This window comes from Mytilinidion resinicola (assembly GCF_010093595.1).
Source record: "Mytilinidion resinicola strain CBS 304.34 unplaced genomic scaffold BDZ99scaffold_20, whole genome shotgun sequence".
NCBI classification, from domain to species: domain Eukaryota; kingdom Fungi; phylum Ascomycota; class Dothideomycetes; order Mytilinidiales; family Mytilinidiaceae; genus Mytilinidion; species Mytilinidion resinicola.
This window is the reverse complement of record NW_022985456.1, coordinates 268846-286894: the sequence shown is the minus strand read 5'-3', so window position 1 is coordinate 286894 and position 18049 is coordinate 268846. Positions and strand designations below refer to the sequence as shown.

The 18049-nt window shown below is 51.3% G+C and overlaps 6 protein-coding genes across 6 annotated transcripts; all 6 read right to left on the bottom strand.

The window, feature by feature from the left end:
• Positions 1-1086: 1086 nt before the first annotated feature.
• Positions 1087-3655, bottom strand: BDZ99DRAFT_425006 (uncharacterized protein). Its single transcript, XM_033717078.1, has 4 exons — positions 3227-3655; positions 2696-2918; positions 1512-2624; positions 1087-1452 (listed from the first exon to the last, which is right to left on the bottom strand). The coding sequence occupies exons 1-4, from the start codon at positions 3519-3521 to the stop codon at positions 1413-1415; spliced, it is 1671 nt and encodes a 556-aa protein (XP_033571810.1). The 5' UTR covers positions 3522-3655; the 3' UTR covers positions 1087-1412.
• A 1672-nt stretch (positions 3656-5327) lies between these two features.
• Positions 5328-6436, bottom strand: BDZ99DRAFT_575051 (uncharacterized protein). The gene is made up of 3 exons (XM_033728428.1): positions 6341-6436; positions 6095-6290; positions 5328-5999 (listed from the first exon to the last, which is right to left on the bottom strand). Exons 1-3 carry the CDS (start codon positions 6376-6378, stop codon positions 5559-5561), a joined length of 675 nt encoding a protein of 224 aa, XP_033571809.1. The 5' UTR covers positions 6379-6436; the 3' UTR covers positions 5328-5558.
• A 1491-nt stretch (positions 6437-7927) lies between these two features.
• BDZ99DRAFT_144183 (uncharacterized protein) lies at positions 7928-8534 on the bottom strand. The gene has a single exon (XM_033712717.1). The coding sequence runs from the start codon at positions 8375-8377 to the stop codon at positions 8054-8056; it is 324 nt and encodes a 107-aa protein (XP_033571808.1). The 5' UTR covers positions 8378-8534; the 3' UTR covers positions 7928-8053.
• BDZ99DRAFT_144186 (uncharacterized protein) lies at positions 8334-9270 on the bottom strand. The gene has a single exon (XM_033712718.1). It carries the CDS (start codon positions 9005-9007, stop codon positions 8522-8524), a length of 486 nt encoding a protein of 161 aa, XP_033571807.1. The 5' UTR covers positions 9008-9270; the 3' UTR covers positions 8334-8521.
• BDZ99DRAFT_144174 (CRO1 protein) lies at positions 9108-11741 on the bottom strand. The gene has a single exon (XM_033712716.1). The coding sequence runs from the start codon at positions 11722-11724 to the stop codon at positions 9208-9210; it is 2517 nt and encodes an 838-aa protein (XP_033571806.1). The 5' UTR covers positions 11725-11741; the 3' UTR covers positions 9108-9207.
• Positions 11742-11919: 178 nt separating this feature from the next.
• Positions 11920-17614, bottom strand: BDZ99DRAFT_502290 (uncharacterized protein; the record flags this gene model as incomplete). Its single annotated transcript, XM_033723882.1, has 3 exons — positions 11920-13083; positions 13132-13223; positions 13272-17614. 3 exons carry the CDS (start codon positions 17612-17614, stop codon positions 12146-12148), a joined length of 5373 nt encoding a protein of 1790 aa, XP_033571805.1. The 3' UTR covers positions 11920-12145.
• Between the last annotated feature and the right edge of the window lie 435 nt (positions 17615-18049).

Here is an 18049-nt window from a genome sequence, read left to right as displayed (position 1 = left end):
CTCTGGGTCTAGATACCCCTCGGCCTTCCGCAACTCAGGCCAATGCGGGTCCCTCTCAGAGACCTGGCTCTGCATTTCTTCACCACCTTACTGAATCCAGAACATTGACTAAATTAGCTACTCCATCTTGAATAGTAGTTGTACCGCTCCCTCGTTATACAATCCCCAGTCTCGAGTTCCAACCGCCGTCATATGCTTAATGATGCCATGGCATATCTTCCAGTGGGTATTGCCTGTGAAGAAAGGATTGTAGGGACGGAGCCCCGGCTGAAAGAGCTTCTGAACGTCTTCAAGCGGTCGGCCGGGGAAGAGCTCGGGTGCTTCACGGCGGACGAGGAAGGCGTGGAAGGCTTCTAAACATACAAGATGGCACCGGGAACAAAACCAGCACTATAAGAAGGGCGACCGGGGATATATCGGCTTGACTGCGAAGTACCATGCACCCTTCATCCTTAATCTCATTATTGAGAACTGTCTTTTCGGGAGCAATTCCAGCGCCATCTCCGCCAGAAATGAGAAACTCCAGATGCTTATCTCTGAGATTGCGAGCTGAATCGATCAACCCGACTCCATTAGCGAAGTCTAGAGATGCGTTGTAGCGACATCCATCCCGTTAGAGTCAGGGATATACGCCCTTATAAGTAAACACTCTTACATTCATCTTGTTCCCTCTATCTGTTTTAAATGATTACTAACTCGCGAGTAGGCTCTCAAGACCGCATTCCCTGACCAAGTTGCGTATGTCTCTCCTAAAAAGGTACTAAGCATAACACGACCGTTAAGAAATAGAAGAAGGATAAGACACTCCGGATTCTGGTTGGATCTATCGCCCACTTGGGTGAAAGCTACACCTTCAACCAGGCAGAGATCGTCTACTACATGGAGGAACAGCTGGTATACTTGAAGAAGCGGTGGTACCGAAAGCGCAACCGTCACACCAGGCAGACGAGAAAAGAAGTCTTCGCGAAGACCTTTGTTAACATGGCGTCCGCCACGGAAAGCAAGCTGGTGTCTAGCCATGCTTTCAAGGAGGAGACGCCCAAACGAATCAACGAGGTTGATGGTAGCAAGAGGAAGGAAGATGCGGAAAGCCAGAGTGATGATGAGGTCTAGGGAAGGAAGCAAGAGGGTCGGAGTTATAGTGGCCATGTTCAAGCTTCTCGCCTATCGGATTTAGTTACCTAAGAATAGCACACGTAGCTGTATGACGAATTACGACTTTCGGTTTGAATAAAGTCAGTTAATTTGTTCGGCTATACCGTTATAGGAATACCACATTCCTTGTGTCCGCTGACCTAAGTAATATCGCCATCGAATCTAGCAATACAGTCGTCAAACAACCATAGTAATATAGCCGTCTAGCGGCCATCTATCACGCCTCCCGCTCTACAGGAACGCCACAGCCTGGGTATCTAACTGAATATCTTGTTGAACCACCTATCCACCACACTCCTACACCAGCCGTATTAGCCACAAACTCCCAAAACACCAACACCAAGAGTTAGACTTACTTATCAGGCGTGGGCACAAAATTCTTCGTATACTCCTCAATTTCTTCCAGATCCTCATACAGATACACCTCCATCGGGCTCTTGAACTTCGTCTTCTTGATCAGCTTCCAACCAACGTACAGCACCGGAAACACAAAGATCATCATATACGAGAACAAAAAAGTAGGCAAGTCCCACTGCCCCTTCAGGAAGACCGGGTACCCGCCCACGAAAGTCATCACGAAGCACCCAGTCAGCCCGTACCAAGCGGTGAACGGCTGCCCAAAGCCCTTGTAGGGCAGTGTGTTGCGGTCCAGCCCCTGCGCATCGCACGCCTTCTTGAAGCGGATGAACGTAAAGCACATGACGCTGAAGTTGATGAGCTGCGACGCGGTGACCAGGTTCACGAACCATGAAAGCACGACGGCCGAGTTCTCGGAGAGCTGGAGGAAGGAGAGCAGGGCTAGCGCGAGGACTACGAGCACGCAGTAGATCGGCACGCCCTGCCGAGTGCAGCGGGTAAGGATGCGGGGAGCTTTGCCCTCGAGCGCGAGGCCGTACAGCGAGCGGGACGCGCAGTAGACGTAGCTGTTCCCTGCGGAGAAGGCGGACGCGAGCACCATGGCGTTGACGATGTCTGGGAGGACCTGGATGCTGAGGCGATTCATGGCGACGACGTAGGGAGAAGCAGCAGCGCCAGGCCTGCCGTCCTTGAAAGCCGCGATAAGCTCCGCGTCGTTGTAGGGCACGTTGATGCCGACACAAAGGGAGCCTAGCACGAAGAAGGCCGTTAAGCGGTAGAAGACAGAGTTATAGGCGCGTGGCATGACGACACGGGGATTTTCGGCTTCACCAGCGGCCATGGAGACGTAGTCAGGGCCTGCAACGGTGAAGGAAGCTAGAATGAGGCATTGCAGGAAGCCGAGGAAGCGGCCTAGGTTGCCGGTGTAGTACAGCTCGGCGAAGGAGCCAGGGTCGCGCCAGTAGCGGAAGCCGAAGCGATCGTGTTTAGGGTTTCCGCCGAGCATAGTGATGAAGGTGTAGATGATGAGGCCGATTATAAGTAGGGCTTTGCCTAGGGCGGCCCAGAACTCACTCTCGCCGTACCACTTGACGGCTAGGAGGTTGAGGAGGCTTGTTGAGGGTTAGTTTCTTGGAGGCTCTTGAAACCATGGCATGGACCAGAGGCTTCTAGGGAAACTTACCCATATAGCACAATGACAATGGAAATGATGCCTCCGGCCGGAACAGCATCACTCCAATAATGAATAATAACGTTGCAAGCCACGATCTCGAAAGGTACTAACATTGCCTCGAAGACGAAGAAGTTCCAGCCTGCGGCTACTCCAAAGGCATCATCAACGTAGCGGCCGGCGAATCGGATGAAGGGCGAGGAGATTGGGATGTAAGTGACCATTTCCGCCATGCCTAGATGCATTGTCAGAGGTCTGCGATGAGAATATTTAAGGTTGCTTAGGATGATCAAGTCGCTCGAATCTTCCGAACTCTCTAAGTTTAAATTGCGAGGCATTATCTGCGCTTTAGGGATGCATCGAATCACATAAGTTGCTAGGGAATAGGGGTCGTACACAGAGTGACAGCCAGAATGAAGGAACACCTATTCACGTCAAATGGTGAGTATACTCGTACGCAAAACTAAGCTCATAGGATAGCGCCGTTGATTGAGCTGGCAGTAGGTTTTTCTGAGTTCCAACCGCTCATGTAGTTTTCGAAACCTATAATTTTCAGGGGATATAGAACATACCATAACGTGAATGCGATGAATAGACTTCCAGGGCCGCCATTGATCAAGCCGTGACCGATCTGAACGTAGAGAGCAGTTCCAATCGTTCCACCAATACCGATCAACTGGATGTGTCGTGGCTTCAGCTTGCGCTGGGTGGCATCGCCCGTCTTAATGGAAATAGAATCTGGACGCTCTTCTTCGTCGTAACCTTCCTTCTTGTCGTCAGGCTTCTTGTCGTCGAAGGGAGCAGACGTATTAACATAGTCAACGCCAGAGGAGGCCATCTTGGGTACAGTTGTGTAGGACGATGGTCCTCAGGAGGTTAATACTGAAGCTGGAGAGAGAGAAGGGTTAAATATATGACTGCATGAGCGAGGTTTGAGAGCCAGGGTAAGAGTTTGGTGTGACGGTGGGAGAGGATCAGGTTTATGTGGGGAGCAGGAAGAAGCAGATAAGAGCCCGTGGAGCTGAGGGCTTTTAAGTAGTGAGCACAAGCTACAGAGCTCTGCCGCTGCGGGGACAGAGGGCCAGTGCCCTTACTACGGTCCCAGCGGTGAATGGCCAAGCGGAACATACAGCTGCTAGAAAACGGTTTGAGGCTGACGACAGCAGGATGCGCGCCCAGACACTGGCCGGCACCGGGGCCTCCAAACGATCGCGGGCCGCGTGAATAGTCTGCATCTCGAGGGTGTCTGTGGACCACCTACCGCATTGCGCTTACGGTGTGCGGGCGAGGATGATCGTGGTGGTGGATTTTGAGTGATGTCCGTGCCAGGGTCCCCAACCCTCTCCACTCTTCTCTCTTCTCCCCGTAACCCCCCATACCGCCACCGCACAGCTTTTCTTACACAGCATATCACGGCGCCTGACTTCGTATTCTACATGTTGCTTTCCAAACCTACATTCCTTGTCTCCTTCCATGAGCTGTCTCGTTTGCCCTTCAGCTTTCGTTCGGTATCACCGATAGTGGCTATACAAATGCGCATGTTATGGCCTGTTGCCACGATCCGCACGTTTGTCTTGGGCTTCTTGGACCTCTTGGAATACTTGGCCGCCAAACATCCAGAAAATCCTACCTGGCGACCGCTGGGCTGACGAGGCTTCGATGTCGCATCCGGGTGCCACAGAGTAAATCAACGATCAGCCGCTCGAGCACAGTGCAACTCAGAACAGCGGCCTTTTCGCTCGGTCAATGCCACTGGAGCCTATGTCGTGTTTCCTTCGATAGCGAGCTCATATCGAATGATGATCAGCAGTTTTCACCGCTGCATCGTGCGTTACTAGCCGAGAAAGCGGCATCGCTAAACCTCATTCCCATTGTCAAGGGCAGCTGAAGCTCATGTTCATGTGCATGCGACGCTACCGTTGACAGAGGGAAGTTTTCCCATAGAGAAAAGAGTCTCACGGCACGCTCCGTTCCACAAACCTTTGCCCCAGTCTTAGTGCAAGCATCAAGCGCCAGCCTGGGAAGCAGTCCGGCAGTGAGGATGCAACACTCTTCCCCCACTCAGCCGCTCCGCAGTCAGAAAATTTCGAATTCGTTGTCTATAGCGACGGAGCTATCCGCCTTGTGAAAGCATATTCAAAACTCGTGATCGAGTTCTGTAAAGGACGGAGGTGCATTTTATAAGTTAGGCCATATCGTCGGTTCGGAATAGCTTACGATCTAGCTTGACTACTTCCTTTTTCGTCTTTAACTAATGGTAGACTGGTCAACTGTACTGCAGCTACTATTTCGCAAAACAAGAAAACATCAAGCTTATCCAAGCTGCTGGGGCCCTTGTTTACCTGTTGCACAATCGAATCGCCAGCCGCCAGATCTAACCCAAAGCAAACGGCTACGGGCATGAGATGCTCAACCAAGGCATCGGAACCCAGGACAGCGAATTCAACGCACCCGATCTGGATGCTTATCCGCCTTTAACGAGGGACATATTTCCCTCAGTTGGCTTTTCCTCAGCGACGTGGTTTCATGCTTGAACTAAGTTTTGTAGTGCGATACAGAAGAGGTGAAGTAAGGGTGTATAGGACATCAAATCATGAATGCCAGCCATGTTCACCATATCGACTAATGGTGAAACACGTCCAGTGGTAAATCGGAGACAGTTTTTTGCCATGTTCTAGGCCCAGCTGATTCAAGCTTGCTGATACATCTTGACTAACAACAAGAGATTTGCTATGGTTATGCCATGAATATACCGCGCCGGGAAAAACTCCCATTCAGCCCCAAGGTTCGGGAACTCCAAAAGAACCTTCCAAAATCGAGAAATTGCAGATGCCTATCACGCCATTTGAGATGCCTCATTAGAAATACTTCTTCTCTAGCACCTCTTCCCACAAGTGCATGATCGATGGCCATGCCTGGAGTGGTCCAACAATTTGTCGCTGCGATAGAACCGCTTGCCACATCCTGGTTCCAAGCAGGCGAACGTTCTCTCGGTCGCACTATGTTTCCGTACATGTCTGTCTCGATCTGCACGTGGACCAAAAGACCGCTCAGAGCAGTCAGAATGTGGACAGGTGAAGCGCTGGACATTTTCCCGAGATTCGCCGGCCGATGATTGGTATGCGTCGCCCACGTCTGCATCACCATCGCTTTTGTTTGCAGTGGATGCATGTCTCCGCAGGATGCCTCGTTGTATGCCGCATGGATTCTTGAGTGGTTCATTACGCGGTCGTAGTCTCTTGACCATGCCTCGCGGAATCGGACGCAAACCCATTTTGGCAGCAGACAGCTCATAGTCGTTCAAACGTTTCATTACCTGTCGAAAGAGTCAGAGAATGCCGGGCAATAGACCAGATAACATGCAGTTACCGTGTCTTTTATGCTCAGGTAATATGGTAGATTGCTACTTACACCCCTGGAGTCGCGCACAACGTCGACCTGCGACTGATCATAATGTATATCGCCCGCCATCTGACCCATTGGGTCGCTAGGACTTCCCTCGCCCCATAAGAGCGCATCGTTCCATGAGAGAGCTCCGTGGGGGATACCGATCAGACTGGGATTTGTCTCGCCGCTGTTATTGCATCCAGATCCTGCATTGTCGAACCTTCTCTCAAGTTAACCAATGAAACGCACTTGGAATTTCGGTGCACGTACTCCCTTACAGCCTTCGGAGCATAGCCTCCGAAGTCCATGGGATATTGATATCTGGGGACGACGTCAAAGTTCTAGCCGAGGTCGAAGCCAGCGATGCTACTAATAGATCAGCTCATGGAGGCTTACACATTTTACAGGGGAACGAACGCCTAGAAAGATCCGGCAATGAACTAGCCGTTGGCTCCTCCATCAGTAAAGCAATTTCTCAAGATCCATTTGCCAATTCTCGAGTTCCATCTTCTCACCGTTGAATGAACCGCGATTCATTGCCCATGATTGGGAGCGTTTTGGGCGAAAAGAATACGGCCGAGAGACTTCAGGCGAGAAAGACCCAGTCAAGTCCAACATTGCTGTATCATCGCCTGAGCTTTGCAACCCCTGGGACGTTGAGGCTACAGCTGCGAAGTCCTGAAAGGTTGACTGGCGGAGGGTTTGCCCGTTGAAATCCCCGCAAGGAATGTCTACACTACTTTTCGCTTCCACTTCGGATACCGGACCACTATGAACGTAAGCCGTAGCCCATGAAAGAAGACCTCTGACGGATTTCTTCACCTTCGTATCCCTGAAACATTGATACCATGTCCAGGCTCAAAGAACAATCCGGTTGACCCTCTGACCTGGAGCTCGGTCGGGACGATTTGGGGGTACGGGTTCTCACAAAGGCCGCGGAATTCTTCCTGTGGCGACATGCGGCCTAAGCCAGTCTATAATTCGGCCATCCGTTAGTATCACTTCAACCAGGCAGTCGAACTTGAAATTTGGACCTCCATCACGAGTGACATGCACCCCTCCATGGTGAAAATGTCCAGAATAATGGCATCGAGATGACAGCAATGAGAAGACCAGGCACCTATATAAGTAAAAAAAATGACTGGGTGAGTGAAAAGAATACCTGTATGAGTAGAAGAAACACTGTGGGGCAAAAGGAAGATTGTACAAATTAAAGAAAGACTTTATGAATAGAAAAACAGCTGTAAGTTTAGAAATTAGACTGCAAGAGTAAAAGGAAGACTGTAAAAGCAAAAAGAAAGACTGTAAAAGCAAAAAGAAAGACTGTGAAAGCAAAAAGAGAGACTGTAAAAGTAAAAGAAAAAGAAAGGACATGAGTTGTCAAGATATAGTTCCAACACTAGATCGTCGCAACAACCCTGATGCAAAGGACATAATCCCGAATAAGAGAGCCAAGAACATACATAGATAAGGGCAAGTTCTGGTGTTGCATTCTTGATCCTGCCACCCCTCTGTCGCGGCTGGGTCTATGCCCACCGTCCATGCGACGGGATCAAGAAGTTAAGAAGTTGGCGGTGATGGTTGAGTGAAAGATTTGACAGGCTCGAGAGCGCTCGCGATTGCTAGCCTCTCGAGACCGGCAATGAACGCCACTTTGGATACAACCTCCATATCTAAACCCAGATGGAGGTTGTGATTTCTAGTTCATCCACACAAGCAAGGAAAGTTCGGGTCCTCACGGATCCCTTATAACGAATGTCTTGGTTTCAGGTCCTCCTGGGCATCCTGGGCATCCTGGGCATCCTGGTCCTCCTGGTCCTCCTGGTCCTCCTGGTCCTCCTAGTCCTTTGCGATTATCAGATGTCAGGCCGGGGCGGTTAATCCGAACCTGTAGATAGGTATGGGAAAAGATAGAAACCGAAACTTTCCCGAATTTTCCAAGGAAGGCAGGACTTCCTCCAATTCCAAAGATGAAAGAAGGCCTCAGGGGCAGCAGCACAACATACCGAAATCCGAGTGTGAGGCATCCAGACTAGTCTTCGAAGTAGCAAGTATGGCTAGAGGGATAAGTTGAACGAGGCTGTGTGGAGTGTCGGGACGGCGAGTTTGACAAGGGGACAGGGCGAGAGCGAGAGTTAAGTATAACGGAGGCCAGCGCACCCTTCCGGGCTCACAGCTTAAGAAAGAGGGTGACGAGGGGCAGCAATGGGGCTGAGATACTCTCAGCCGACACTGATTGGTCCGCCCCTTTGAGAAAGGGCGTCGTGGCGCTGGAGGACTGCTGCATGTCGGGCGTGAGTTGGCCATCCGCACGACTTCCTCAACGAATCAAGCCCGCGAGTGAGACGGCAGCTTTAGCCTGCATGCGCCCGGGCGAACTAGCCCTTCTGACGCCCCTCTGTCCCAAGGCAGACAGGCAAGAAGGCAAAGAAGGCAATGGATCAGGCTGGATCACGTGATGTTGATTGAAAATGGACTATCCCTAGTTCTAATGGGATCACAGGTAGGCTTCAACTCTAGTGTGTAGATTGAAAGCAATCGCCTTACTTGTATCTCTTTTTCCTTATGTTGCTTACCTCTCGTATCCCACAAATTAAAGCATGAAAGCAGCGACTCTGGGCGACTGAAAGGCGCCCAGGAGGAGAGCGACTGAAGTCCAGCGTGCTCCAGACCACTCCACTTTAGACACACCTTCATAATTGCAAGCCTTGAGTTATAGCTCGATATAGACCGAGATGTGTAGCAGAGGTAGAAGTGAGGGGTGAAATCGAGTGTTGGAAAGTGATAAAGACATACACCAACGGAATCTTGGCGTTCTTCAAAATCGGGCTGCCAAGATTCTATTTTACTTGCCAAGTTGCTAAAATTACCCAGGTATGCAAGTGTTGGCGTGATGAAGGGTTGAAAAGTGATGAACATAGAGTGCCAAGATTCCATTCATACTGCCAAGATTCACTCGAACTGCTAAGATTCCATTCTCCTCTGTGTTCAATACTCAAATACAGGTTTCTCTTTCCAGACACCTACTATAGCTCAATGACTGTATTCCTTCATAGCTTGATAATCAATATACTCGTGCATGGACTGAGCCTATACCTTTCTCTGACAGTAGACTACTTCTTCACCCCATAAGATTCTCAATCTACCTCATCCTCCACCTCAACAATCTTCCCCTTCTTCTCCTTTTCTACGAGAATCTTCAGCGCCTCCACCGTTGTCGTGATAACCTCCTGCCGTCGACTCTTCGTCAACACCCCCTTAAGAATAGCAACCCCATTCTTCTCCCCCACCACCTCCACAGCCTTCTTCCCCACCTCCCCGCCCGCTCCTACCAAACTCCGCACACACACGACACCCCTATGTCGCACATCCTCATTTTCATCCTCACACAGCCCCAGCAAAATCTGCACACCTCGCTCCTTGCTCAACACCTCCGCGACGACTGGGTCGAAACCGAGTAGCATGGCTAAAGCTCCTCCAGCGGCCGATCGCGTCTTCAAGTCCTCGACATCTGCCATCGCGAGCAGAATATGCAGCCGATTGCCCGCGCGCTTGCTGCCGTCAGCGAATTTCTCGATGCCCAGGGGTGAGAGGACGAGGTTGCAGATCAGCTCCACACTCGCACGCTGCACGAGAGTGTTCCCAGAGAGCACCAAGTCGTCCATAATCGTGTCCCACGCAAGGCGGATAATTGTGTCACGGCTTGTATCGTCCGTGCTCGCGAGATTTGTGAGCGCGAGCAGCGCCTCAAACGTCTGAAGGAGATTCGCCGACTTCGCGTCCTGGTCCGGTTTCAGGAGGAGAATGAGGGGGCGGATGGCGTTGGTGGCAGGGAGTGCCGAGGCGGCGGAGAAGACGTGAGTTGGGTTTACAGAGATAAGGATGCGGGCGAGGGCGTGGGCGGCGGCGCGGTTGGAGGCAGGGGAGTAAGACGACGCCTGGGGATGCTCTTCGGCGTGGATGTGGTCCCAAATGTGGATGATTAGCTTGACAGCACCTTGTTGGGCCATCAGGCCGCGGTGCTTTTGCTCTTGGGAGAGGGAGAGGAGAATATGCAGCATTTGGGAGAGGACGCTAGGTGAGGCGCGCTTGCTGGAGGCGACGAGGAGGGGGACGATGCCTGAGGCGAGGACTTTGTTGCAACGGGTGGTGACGTGGGATTCGCCTTCGTAAGGGTCGGGATCGGAGGGTTTGGAGGCGTTGGCGTAGACTTTCAACTGTGCTATGCGTTTCTCTTCTTCGGATTGAAAAGGCAGGTAGGTGGTAAGGTTGACGAAGATGGTCAGGCCGCCGAATAAGACTGGCTTCGCTGCTTCCGGATCGGCCATTGTTTCTATGAGGCGGAGGAGGAATGCGTGATCGTTCGCGAGGTTCTCTCGGACTTTAGGTTGTAGTGATGCGTACGCGAGACCTTCAACTGAGTCTTGTTTGCTGGTGTTATCGGCGCTGAGAACCATGCCCTTGAATCTCGATATCAAATCGTCTTGGTCGACCTTTCCTGGGACAATGATTTGGGGAGCTGTGCTAGATGCCTTCTCCTCGCCTAATTTCATGAGGATCAAAGCGGCTAGATTTGATCGCCGTCGATCGATACCAGCTTCGACAACGTCCTCTAGCCACTCTCTACAGTGACGATTGATAGCTTCTCGACATGTTTTGTCGACACACGCTGCGCTAATCAATTCTAGAGCAGCCTGCTCTAATCTCATGCTCTTCTTGCTCTGCACGAGAGGGACTAAGCTGCTGATAAAGCCTTCCGTGAGAAACAGAGCTGCAGCAACAGATGTCGTGATCGGAAAGATTGCTGCGGCAGCAGAGAAAGCGACAATGAGACCATCCGTAGTCGGTCTTGAGACGCGAGACGTGACAAACTTTGAAATGAGGGTTTGAGCTGTATCCGGTGCAAGCTCGAGAAGCTTAATAGTAGCCAGAGTTGCCTGACTACGCAGGCTATTAGGTAGTCTGATATCCAGCGCTGCAAGAATGACATCGAAACTGTCCGAGTCGATGATGCCTTTCAGATGGGAGGCATGCGCAGCAAGCAATCGGGCGATGGCTTTCATTGCGCGTTCCGGATGGTCCAAAGCTTCCTCCATCATCATCGCTAACGAGAGCATAAAAGAGTCCCGATGGCCTTGAATCCAGGTTGCATCGGTCGGCCAAGCAGCGCGGTTAAGAAGGACCTGGAGTAGCCCGTCCATGCTATCGTCGCCTCGCTCGAAGAATTGGTAGTAGGCCTCAGTCGGATGATCTTTGATGAACGTCGCCAGTACATTCTGGGCTGTTTGATACTTCAGCAACTCTCCAGTAACGTGGTCAAGGGTGTCGCATTCGCCCTTATACGCGTTCAAGATGCTCATGGCATGCTCCGCGACTTCGTTGGTCAGCCGCACGCCTTTAATCTCCTTCAGCGCCTTCTCTCCATCATGCTCGTCACGGCTATGCACCCATTGAGTGCAAATTTCCAGTAAAGGGCTCTTGCTCTCCTCTTCTTTTAAGTAGACCCACGCGGCTTTGACTTTGTGGTTTTGTGGTGCGATAGACGTTGCTTCGCGAAGCGCTCGGGCCGCATCTGGCAATTTTCCTACCTTTACGGCGGCGGTGGCGGACTGAGCGAGCTGCTCTGCCCGCTCCTCCTCGGTGGTTGTGGCCATAGTGAGACGGATTTGTGGTTGTAGGACATGGTGGAAGGACTGCAGGGCATGTGGGTTGATAAAGAGTGGTCGAGATCACGGGAGAGGCATTTGAGTTGCGGCGGTCCACTCCGACCCCACCCCACGCGTTCGAGACAGCATGACATCGGGTGACTACGAATGCTAGTAGATTATTCACTGCGTCACAACACCACTGCACCCACAGAAACTAGCATGGAAGCTCTACCAAATGTCTATTCATGATAATACAACCGCCAGGAGGGCTTATGAAATATATCCGCAACTCCTAGTAACGACGACGTGCCTCATGATACATTATACCCCACTCTGGGAGCCCAAAAACAAACCATTACTCCCCGAGAACACCAACAGTACGCATCCTCTACCCGAGACAAAGTGGCACAAGACCCGAGCCAAATAATCACCGCGTTTCCTGCGTCGTTTCGAAATCATCAGGACACCGCTTCGCCTTTTTTATAATCCCCAAATCCCGCAGTCGCTCCCAAACCTCGTCTTTCTTTAATACATCTCGAGAATCGAAAGGTAGACCATCAAGGTCCTGCAAACTCGCACAATTAGTCGCCATCATCATCTCATGTACGCGCCGCCTCAGTCGTGTTCCCTCGTCTAGCCTTTTCAGAAATCTGTCGCCACTAACGCGGTTGCTCGCGGGAAGAGTGAACGGCTCCAATTCTTCGCCTTGGGAGATTCCATCTTTGAGAGCAACTAAGCGATTCTCTACAGCTGGAGGGTAGAATCCGATCGTGAGAGGGTTGTCGCGAAGATCGATCTTTGTCAAGGTAGTCAACTTAGACAAGACCGCCAACGTCTTTCGTAATTGGGAAAGCCGATTTCCAGCAACTAAGAGCTCCTGAAGCCTTTTGATATTCAGAAGTGGACGTAAATCATTCAACGCATTGAAGTTGAGATTCAAGGAGCGAACGTTGGGCGCCATCTGTCCGAAATTCGATGGCAGCGACTGCAGGCCAGAAGACGCCAGTTCCAGCCGCTGAAGATTGAGGAAGTCCTGATTCATCGCGAAGGTCGGCATGGCGTTTGCTGACATGTAGAGGTTGCGAATATCGGAATGGCGTACTAGCGGTTGCGTGTTCGATATTGACGCAGACAATCCATCGACGTATTGTTCTCTAGCCGACAACGTCCGCAAGTACTTTAGACTCTCCAAGCCCTTAATCTCAGTAAGACCGTTCTTGTCTACGTACAGAGATTCGAGGCCTGGGAACGCTACGCTGACCTCAAGCACTTCAAGTGTGTTGCTGCATAATCGTAATGATCGGAGGGACCGGCAGGGTGTTGAGCTGAGGTCCGAAGTCGGGAACGCGCGAAGGGAGTTATCATCTGAAAAATATGAGTGGGGTTCACTTGTAACTAGATAGGTATACTCACCGAGATTCAAATGCCTAAGCTGTAGCAAGCAGTGCACATTCTGTATCTCTAGCAGACCGTTTCCAGACAAATCCAGATCCACCAGGGATTTTCTATGATTGTTAGTATTATTCAAGTGGGTAGGAAGTCACTAAACTTACAAATTGGAGAAGTCGAAGTCCACGGTCTCGACTCTATTCCGTCGCACACTCAATTCGATCAATCCGTCCATCTCTAGCACGCCATCGAGAGACTCGATCTGGTTATCATCGGCCTTCAAAGTTCTCAGATGTATGAGTTTGCTAACACCTTTCAAGCTGTCTAGGTCATTTTGAGAAATGTCCAGATATTGCAAGTTCATCAGGTAGCTCCATGACGTGAGACTTGTCAAAGCGTTATCTTGTATCTTTAGGCGTCGAATGGTTGAAGGCGCTCCATTGAGCTGACTGATACCATTCTTCGAAACATCGAGATCCTCAACTCGACAGCAGAACTCGTCCAATCTATGCAGATTGGTCAGTCCTTTGTCATGCAAGTCCACTTCGTGGAGATCCTCCCAGTAAGGCTCATCAGGCTCAACATCCTGCAAAGCTTTGACCAATTCGGCAGTTCCCAGCGCATAGCGGTCTTCCAGCTGTCTGATAGAGCCATCTCGCCTAACAATCACTCGATCTGGGAGTTCACGCTCATCAACCTGGTTGACTGTGAAGTCCGGCAAGTCGCTAAGCATGAAAGTGACATCTGCTATGCCACCTGGAGTTGGCGGTGCCGGAATAAGAGCATGCTGGCCATGTCGAACTAACCGTGGAGCGGATACACTGACAGACATCTTCATACGGCGAATCGAATCGTCGACTATAGAAAGTTCTCCATTTTCATCGATTGGTGGAACAGCACCTGCGAAGAACGGTGCGGTGCCTGAGTGGAAAGTACTCTTCGGCTTGGTCGAACTGCGAGGCTCGTTCAGAGTCCTTGATTTGAACTCAATCGTATGCTCAGCCTCCCCCGGCTTGAAAGCGTCCGAGTGAAGGCGTGGTGCATAAGGGGACGAGAAGGTGATTGTAACATCTCGAAGGCGGGGATTATTTGTACTAGTATGCGCGGTAGTGCGTCCTTCATTGATTTGTATCTCATGCTCGACGTCTTCTCCCTGGATTTGTCTCGTTTGTTGTAGCCTTGGCTGTACATAGATCTTCTCAGTTGCTCTGAGATCAGCATCCTGCTCGCTCCAGGATGTTGCTCGAGTTTCGACTTGGGGTCCACTCCATGCGAGATTGAAAAACTTGGATGGGACAGAGCTACTGTCTACAGGCGGAATTGCTTTGCCCTCCCGGGTTTCCGGCCTAACGTCGTCTTGTGGGCTTGGTTTTGGTCGCTCGTCGAGTGTATCTCCGTCTGGCATTTGTTTGCTGCTTGGCTCCTTCGTAGGAGCTTCCTGCACCTCATCCACCGTAAGATCAGGTATATTTCCGAAAGGGTCGTCCTCACTCTCGTTGGTAGAACTGATATCCGCAAAATATTTCTTCTCCTTCACGGGGCTCTTACTCTTCACCCATATCCCTTTTTCACGATCAAAGCTCATACCAGCGACTTGCTCGGGAATCAAATGTGCGACTGCTTCAGGAGCCAGCGTGGCTACATGATCGGAACGACGAGAGGTGTTGGTGACGACCGTCCTGCCAAAAGACGATCCGTTGGATGGGTGGGATCCATGAGTTCTAGGCCCCGATTCCATTGACCCATACGACTCATGGGAATGATATCCAGACTGGCCGTGATTGACGTTCTTTGTAATCCGTATGTTGTTCTGTTGAACAGCAACGTTCTCATTTGGGCCGTGCTCGAATTCTCTTGATCGACCAAGCTTTAAGGATTGGATTGAGGACGCCATAAATTCGTCCGAGTCCTTTTCCTGAAATCTCTGCAGATGGCTGGCAACGCGAGCATCCATTTCTCTTTGGCGTTGTGGTATCCTCCACCCTCCTACTACACCTTCCCTACTCGGTGGTCTAGAAAATGTGAGGGGTGTTGATGGAGTCTCGTCTTCAACGTTGCTCGGCGATTCCGTCTCCGTCTCTTCAAGACTCCCGAGGCCGCTCATCGGCCTTCCTTTAGTACGAATGAATTCCATGATCTTCATCGCCTCGTCAAGAAAGTCTTGCGTAGTCACAGAGCGTTTGCGCGCACCATCCTTCATACCCTGGGCGACTTTCATGCTAAATGCCGCAACCTCCCCAGCGACAGCAGTAGCTTGAGCTGCCTCTGGAGAAAGATTACTGACACCTGGTGAATTCAGATGCTCTTGGATGGCTTGGAGTTTTGGAGAGCTCATTAAGAACGCTTCGGTCGCTTCGTAGATTTCTGCTTCAATCTCCTCTCGTCGTCTTTGGCTCGGAGTTGGGTTACGCGGCCTGAGAATATGGCGGCGAGCAAGAATCTCAGGGTCTGCAACGTTTTGAGTGCCGCCTTGACGGGCATCTTTTCGCTTCCTTCCAATGACAGATTGCATAGCAACGTGCTTCTCTTTGATCGATTCCATCTCAGTTGCCACGCTCTCTTCTCCGTCTATCGCGTGCAGCGTTCGTCGTCGTTTGGGCGTAGGGTCCTTGCGAGGGGAAGTCGGAGGACGCTTTCCCTCAGCATGCTCAAATGCAATCTGCTCTTCCCTCTTGACGGAGTTGCCGGCGTACCCGGCTGATTCATGCATATGACGCTTCTGAGTATCTGAAATATACCTCTTCAGTCCAGGCACATGATCTGTCGACGAATTTCTTGACGGCTTCCTTCTAAAACTGGAGTTGCTAGGTAGTTGAGGTAATGAGTCTGTCCGAAATTGGAATTGAGGTTGCGAGCCCGGAGGAGCTATGCTTGCATCAGGAGAGTCTTCCGGGTCTGTACCGTGATCGAAAGAACCGTCGCCAGAAGAGAGGTATGAGATCTCGTCCGGAAACTGATACGTATCTAGTTGACCTTGTCCGAAGGTTTCCCTCCTCGATTGAACAGTGGTGATTTTCTGGATACTCACTTCCTCGACTGAAGTAAGACGAGACTCTTTCTGTATCCTTCTGGGAGAGCCGGTCTCAAGCGTTTGCGTGACGCCCGTATGGTGCTGGATGGGATTCTCTTCTAGCTGGCTGAGTCTCCTCTGAAGTCTATTGCTCGTAAAAGTGTCGTGTGTATCGAACAGCTTAAGCGGGCTTCCTGACGAACGGGTCCTATCTGGGCTAGGCATTTTGGCGTTTTGTCGACGAGGTGTTATGGGGACAACGTGGGGCGGGTTTGGAGCGCGAGGCCTTATGTCTGTCTCGTTTCCTTCGTCATCATTGAGGGTGATTTCGGGGTTCTGGCTGGGTCGCACTCTAACAGAGCCTTCCATGTCGGTGTCTGAAAGCAGTTGCGACCCGGGAGTCGGAGTAAGTGGACGTCTCTGAAACGACCCATCTGCAGAGTATCCGCCTCGTCTTGTGCTTACGAATTCTCCCAGATCGGCTACATCAGGAGTTCCGGCGGGCAGGTCTTCTGGCAGCGTGTCTTCTTGTAGTCTAGCATATGAGGAGCCCTCCGCATTCTCTGTTAAGCCCGTGTTGTTCATTGACAGCTCGCTATTTTCCTCTTGATGCACTGCAAGCTTCCGTAGCCGCTCGACAATATCAGATTTGTGAAGGTCCACTGCCGCGTAGTCAACCCGTCCGTCTACTGTGTTGTGTTTCGAGATGAAGACAGGACTGAAGCTCTCGTTTTCCAATTCTAGCTGCCCACTCGCGGTACGAGATGCCTCCAGAAAGGCTTGATCGACGTTGGTTTCCGTTTGCCCATTCTCTGTGGCGTTGGATGCATGCGATGAGTTCCGCGTGGGCTGGGTATGAACAGGATTGCGGTCTAGTATGGATGGCCAGGGTGGTGGGCTAGACGGTAACGCGTCCGCAGGATTGAGGAATCGTAATCCACTCTTCGCCTTCTTGGCGACTTGCTGAGGCGGTCCTGCTGGCTGCTGAAAGATATTCTCCAGGCCCATTGGGCTGAACAAGTCCTTCTGATCCCCATAGCCCATGTCGCCTTTGATCAGCCTCTTCCTCCACTCCGGCGTGTCATGTATTCTAGCTTTCCCAGACGACGCTTCGATGGGCTTTTGCGCAACCGTGCCGTTATATACCACGGACCCTGCAGACGATTCGGAAACAGAACGGGAGGCAGGCCGGGGCCGCGTCATGTCGTTGTCTTTGTGCGGGATGGGAGACGAAGTTGGCAGGATATTCTGCTCGTTGCTAGTGCGTTCTGATAGGGGGCCTCTCTGCTTCTTGGGCTGAATTGGGCGCGTCTTCACTGCAGAGTAGGAGCCGGAAGAATTCCTGAATCGTGGGAGCCGGCTTCGCGGCTGAGATGACAGCTCGTCGGCATTGTGTGTCGCGGAAGACCTGAGATCAGCTGCCGCATTAGCAGGTGGAGAAGAAGGTTGCGGTTCGGCGATCCAGTCCTCTGAGAGGTCTTCTAACCAGGGCTGCATCTTGAGGGACTGGGCGCGGTGTCGTGGAAGGGCGGCAGGTTTGTTTACTTTCGAGCCGCGTGAATGAATTGGGGTGAAAAACAGCAATTGGGCTCCGCTCCCCTCTAAAATGCCGAAAGTATGTGTACAGTCATAGAAATAGACGCGTCAAAGGCGAGGGAGTGGTGCCGTCGCGATAATCATGACTTAATGGTGTGGTGGGGAAAAGTACGGATGGACCTCAGTAAGGTTGACCGGGCGACGAGTAAAAAAGCAAGAACAAACGAGTAACTTCAAAATTCGACCACATATTCACGAGCATTACCCCTCCTCGACACTTCTGCGTTCCACTGCGGCATACCGAAGCTCATACGGAGCCCGCCAGTCCTCCTGATAATATTTATTTCTCACTCGTTCCATGACTGCTCCTTCACCCAGCTCTCTCGCCAACCCGGT

Bases quoted from the DNA above. Each gene is read 5' to 3' on its own strand.
- BDZ99DRAFT_575051 (XM_033728428.1), bottom strand. From the start codon at position 6,378: ATGGACTTCGGAGGCTATGCTCCGAAGGCTGTAAGGGA. The intron at 6,291-6,340 runs GTACGTGCACCG...ACTTGAGAGAAG, and splicing joins GCTCCGAAGGCTGTAAGGGA to GTTCGACAATGCAGGATCTG. The intron at 6,000-6,094 runs GTAAGTAGCAAT...CTCTTTCGACAG, and splicing joins TTGTGCGCGACTCCAGGGGT to GTAATGAAACGTTTGAACGA.
- BDZ99DRAFT_425006 (XM_033717078.1), bottom strand. From the start codon at position 3,521: ATGGCCTCCTCTGGCGTTGACTATGTTAATACGTCTGCTCCCTTCGAC. The intron at 2,919-3,226 runs GTTTCGAAAACT...CAATGCATCTAG, and splicing joins ATATCCCCTGAAAATTATAG to GCATGGCGGAAATGGTCACT. The intron at 2,625-2,695 runs GTAAGTTTCCCT...ACCCTCAACAAG, and splicing joins ATTGTCATTGTGCTATATGG to CCTCCTCAACCTCCTAGCCG.
- BDZ99DRAFT_144183 (XM_033712717.1), bottom strand. From the start codon at position 8,377: ATGGCCAACTCACGCCCGACATGCAGCAGTCCTCCAGCGCCACGACGC.
- BDZ99DRAFT_144186 (XM_033712718.1), bottom strand. From the start codon at position 9,007: ATGGAATCTTGGCACTCTATGTTCATCACTTTTCAACCCTTCATCACG.
- BDZ99DRAFT_144174 (XM_033712716.1), bottom strand. From the start codon at position 11,724: ATGGCCACAACCACCGAGGAGGAGCGGGCAGAGCAGCTCGCTCAGTCC.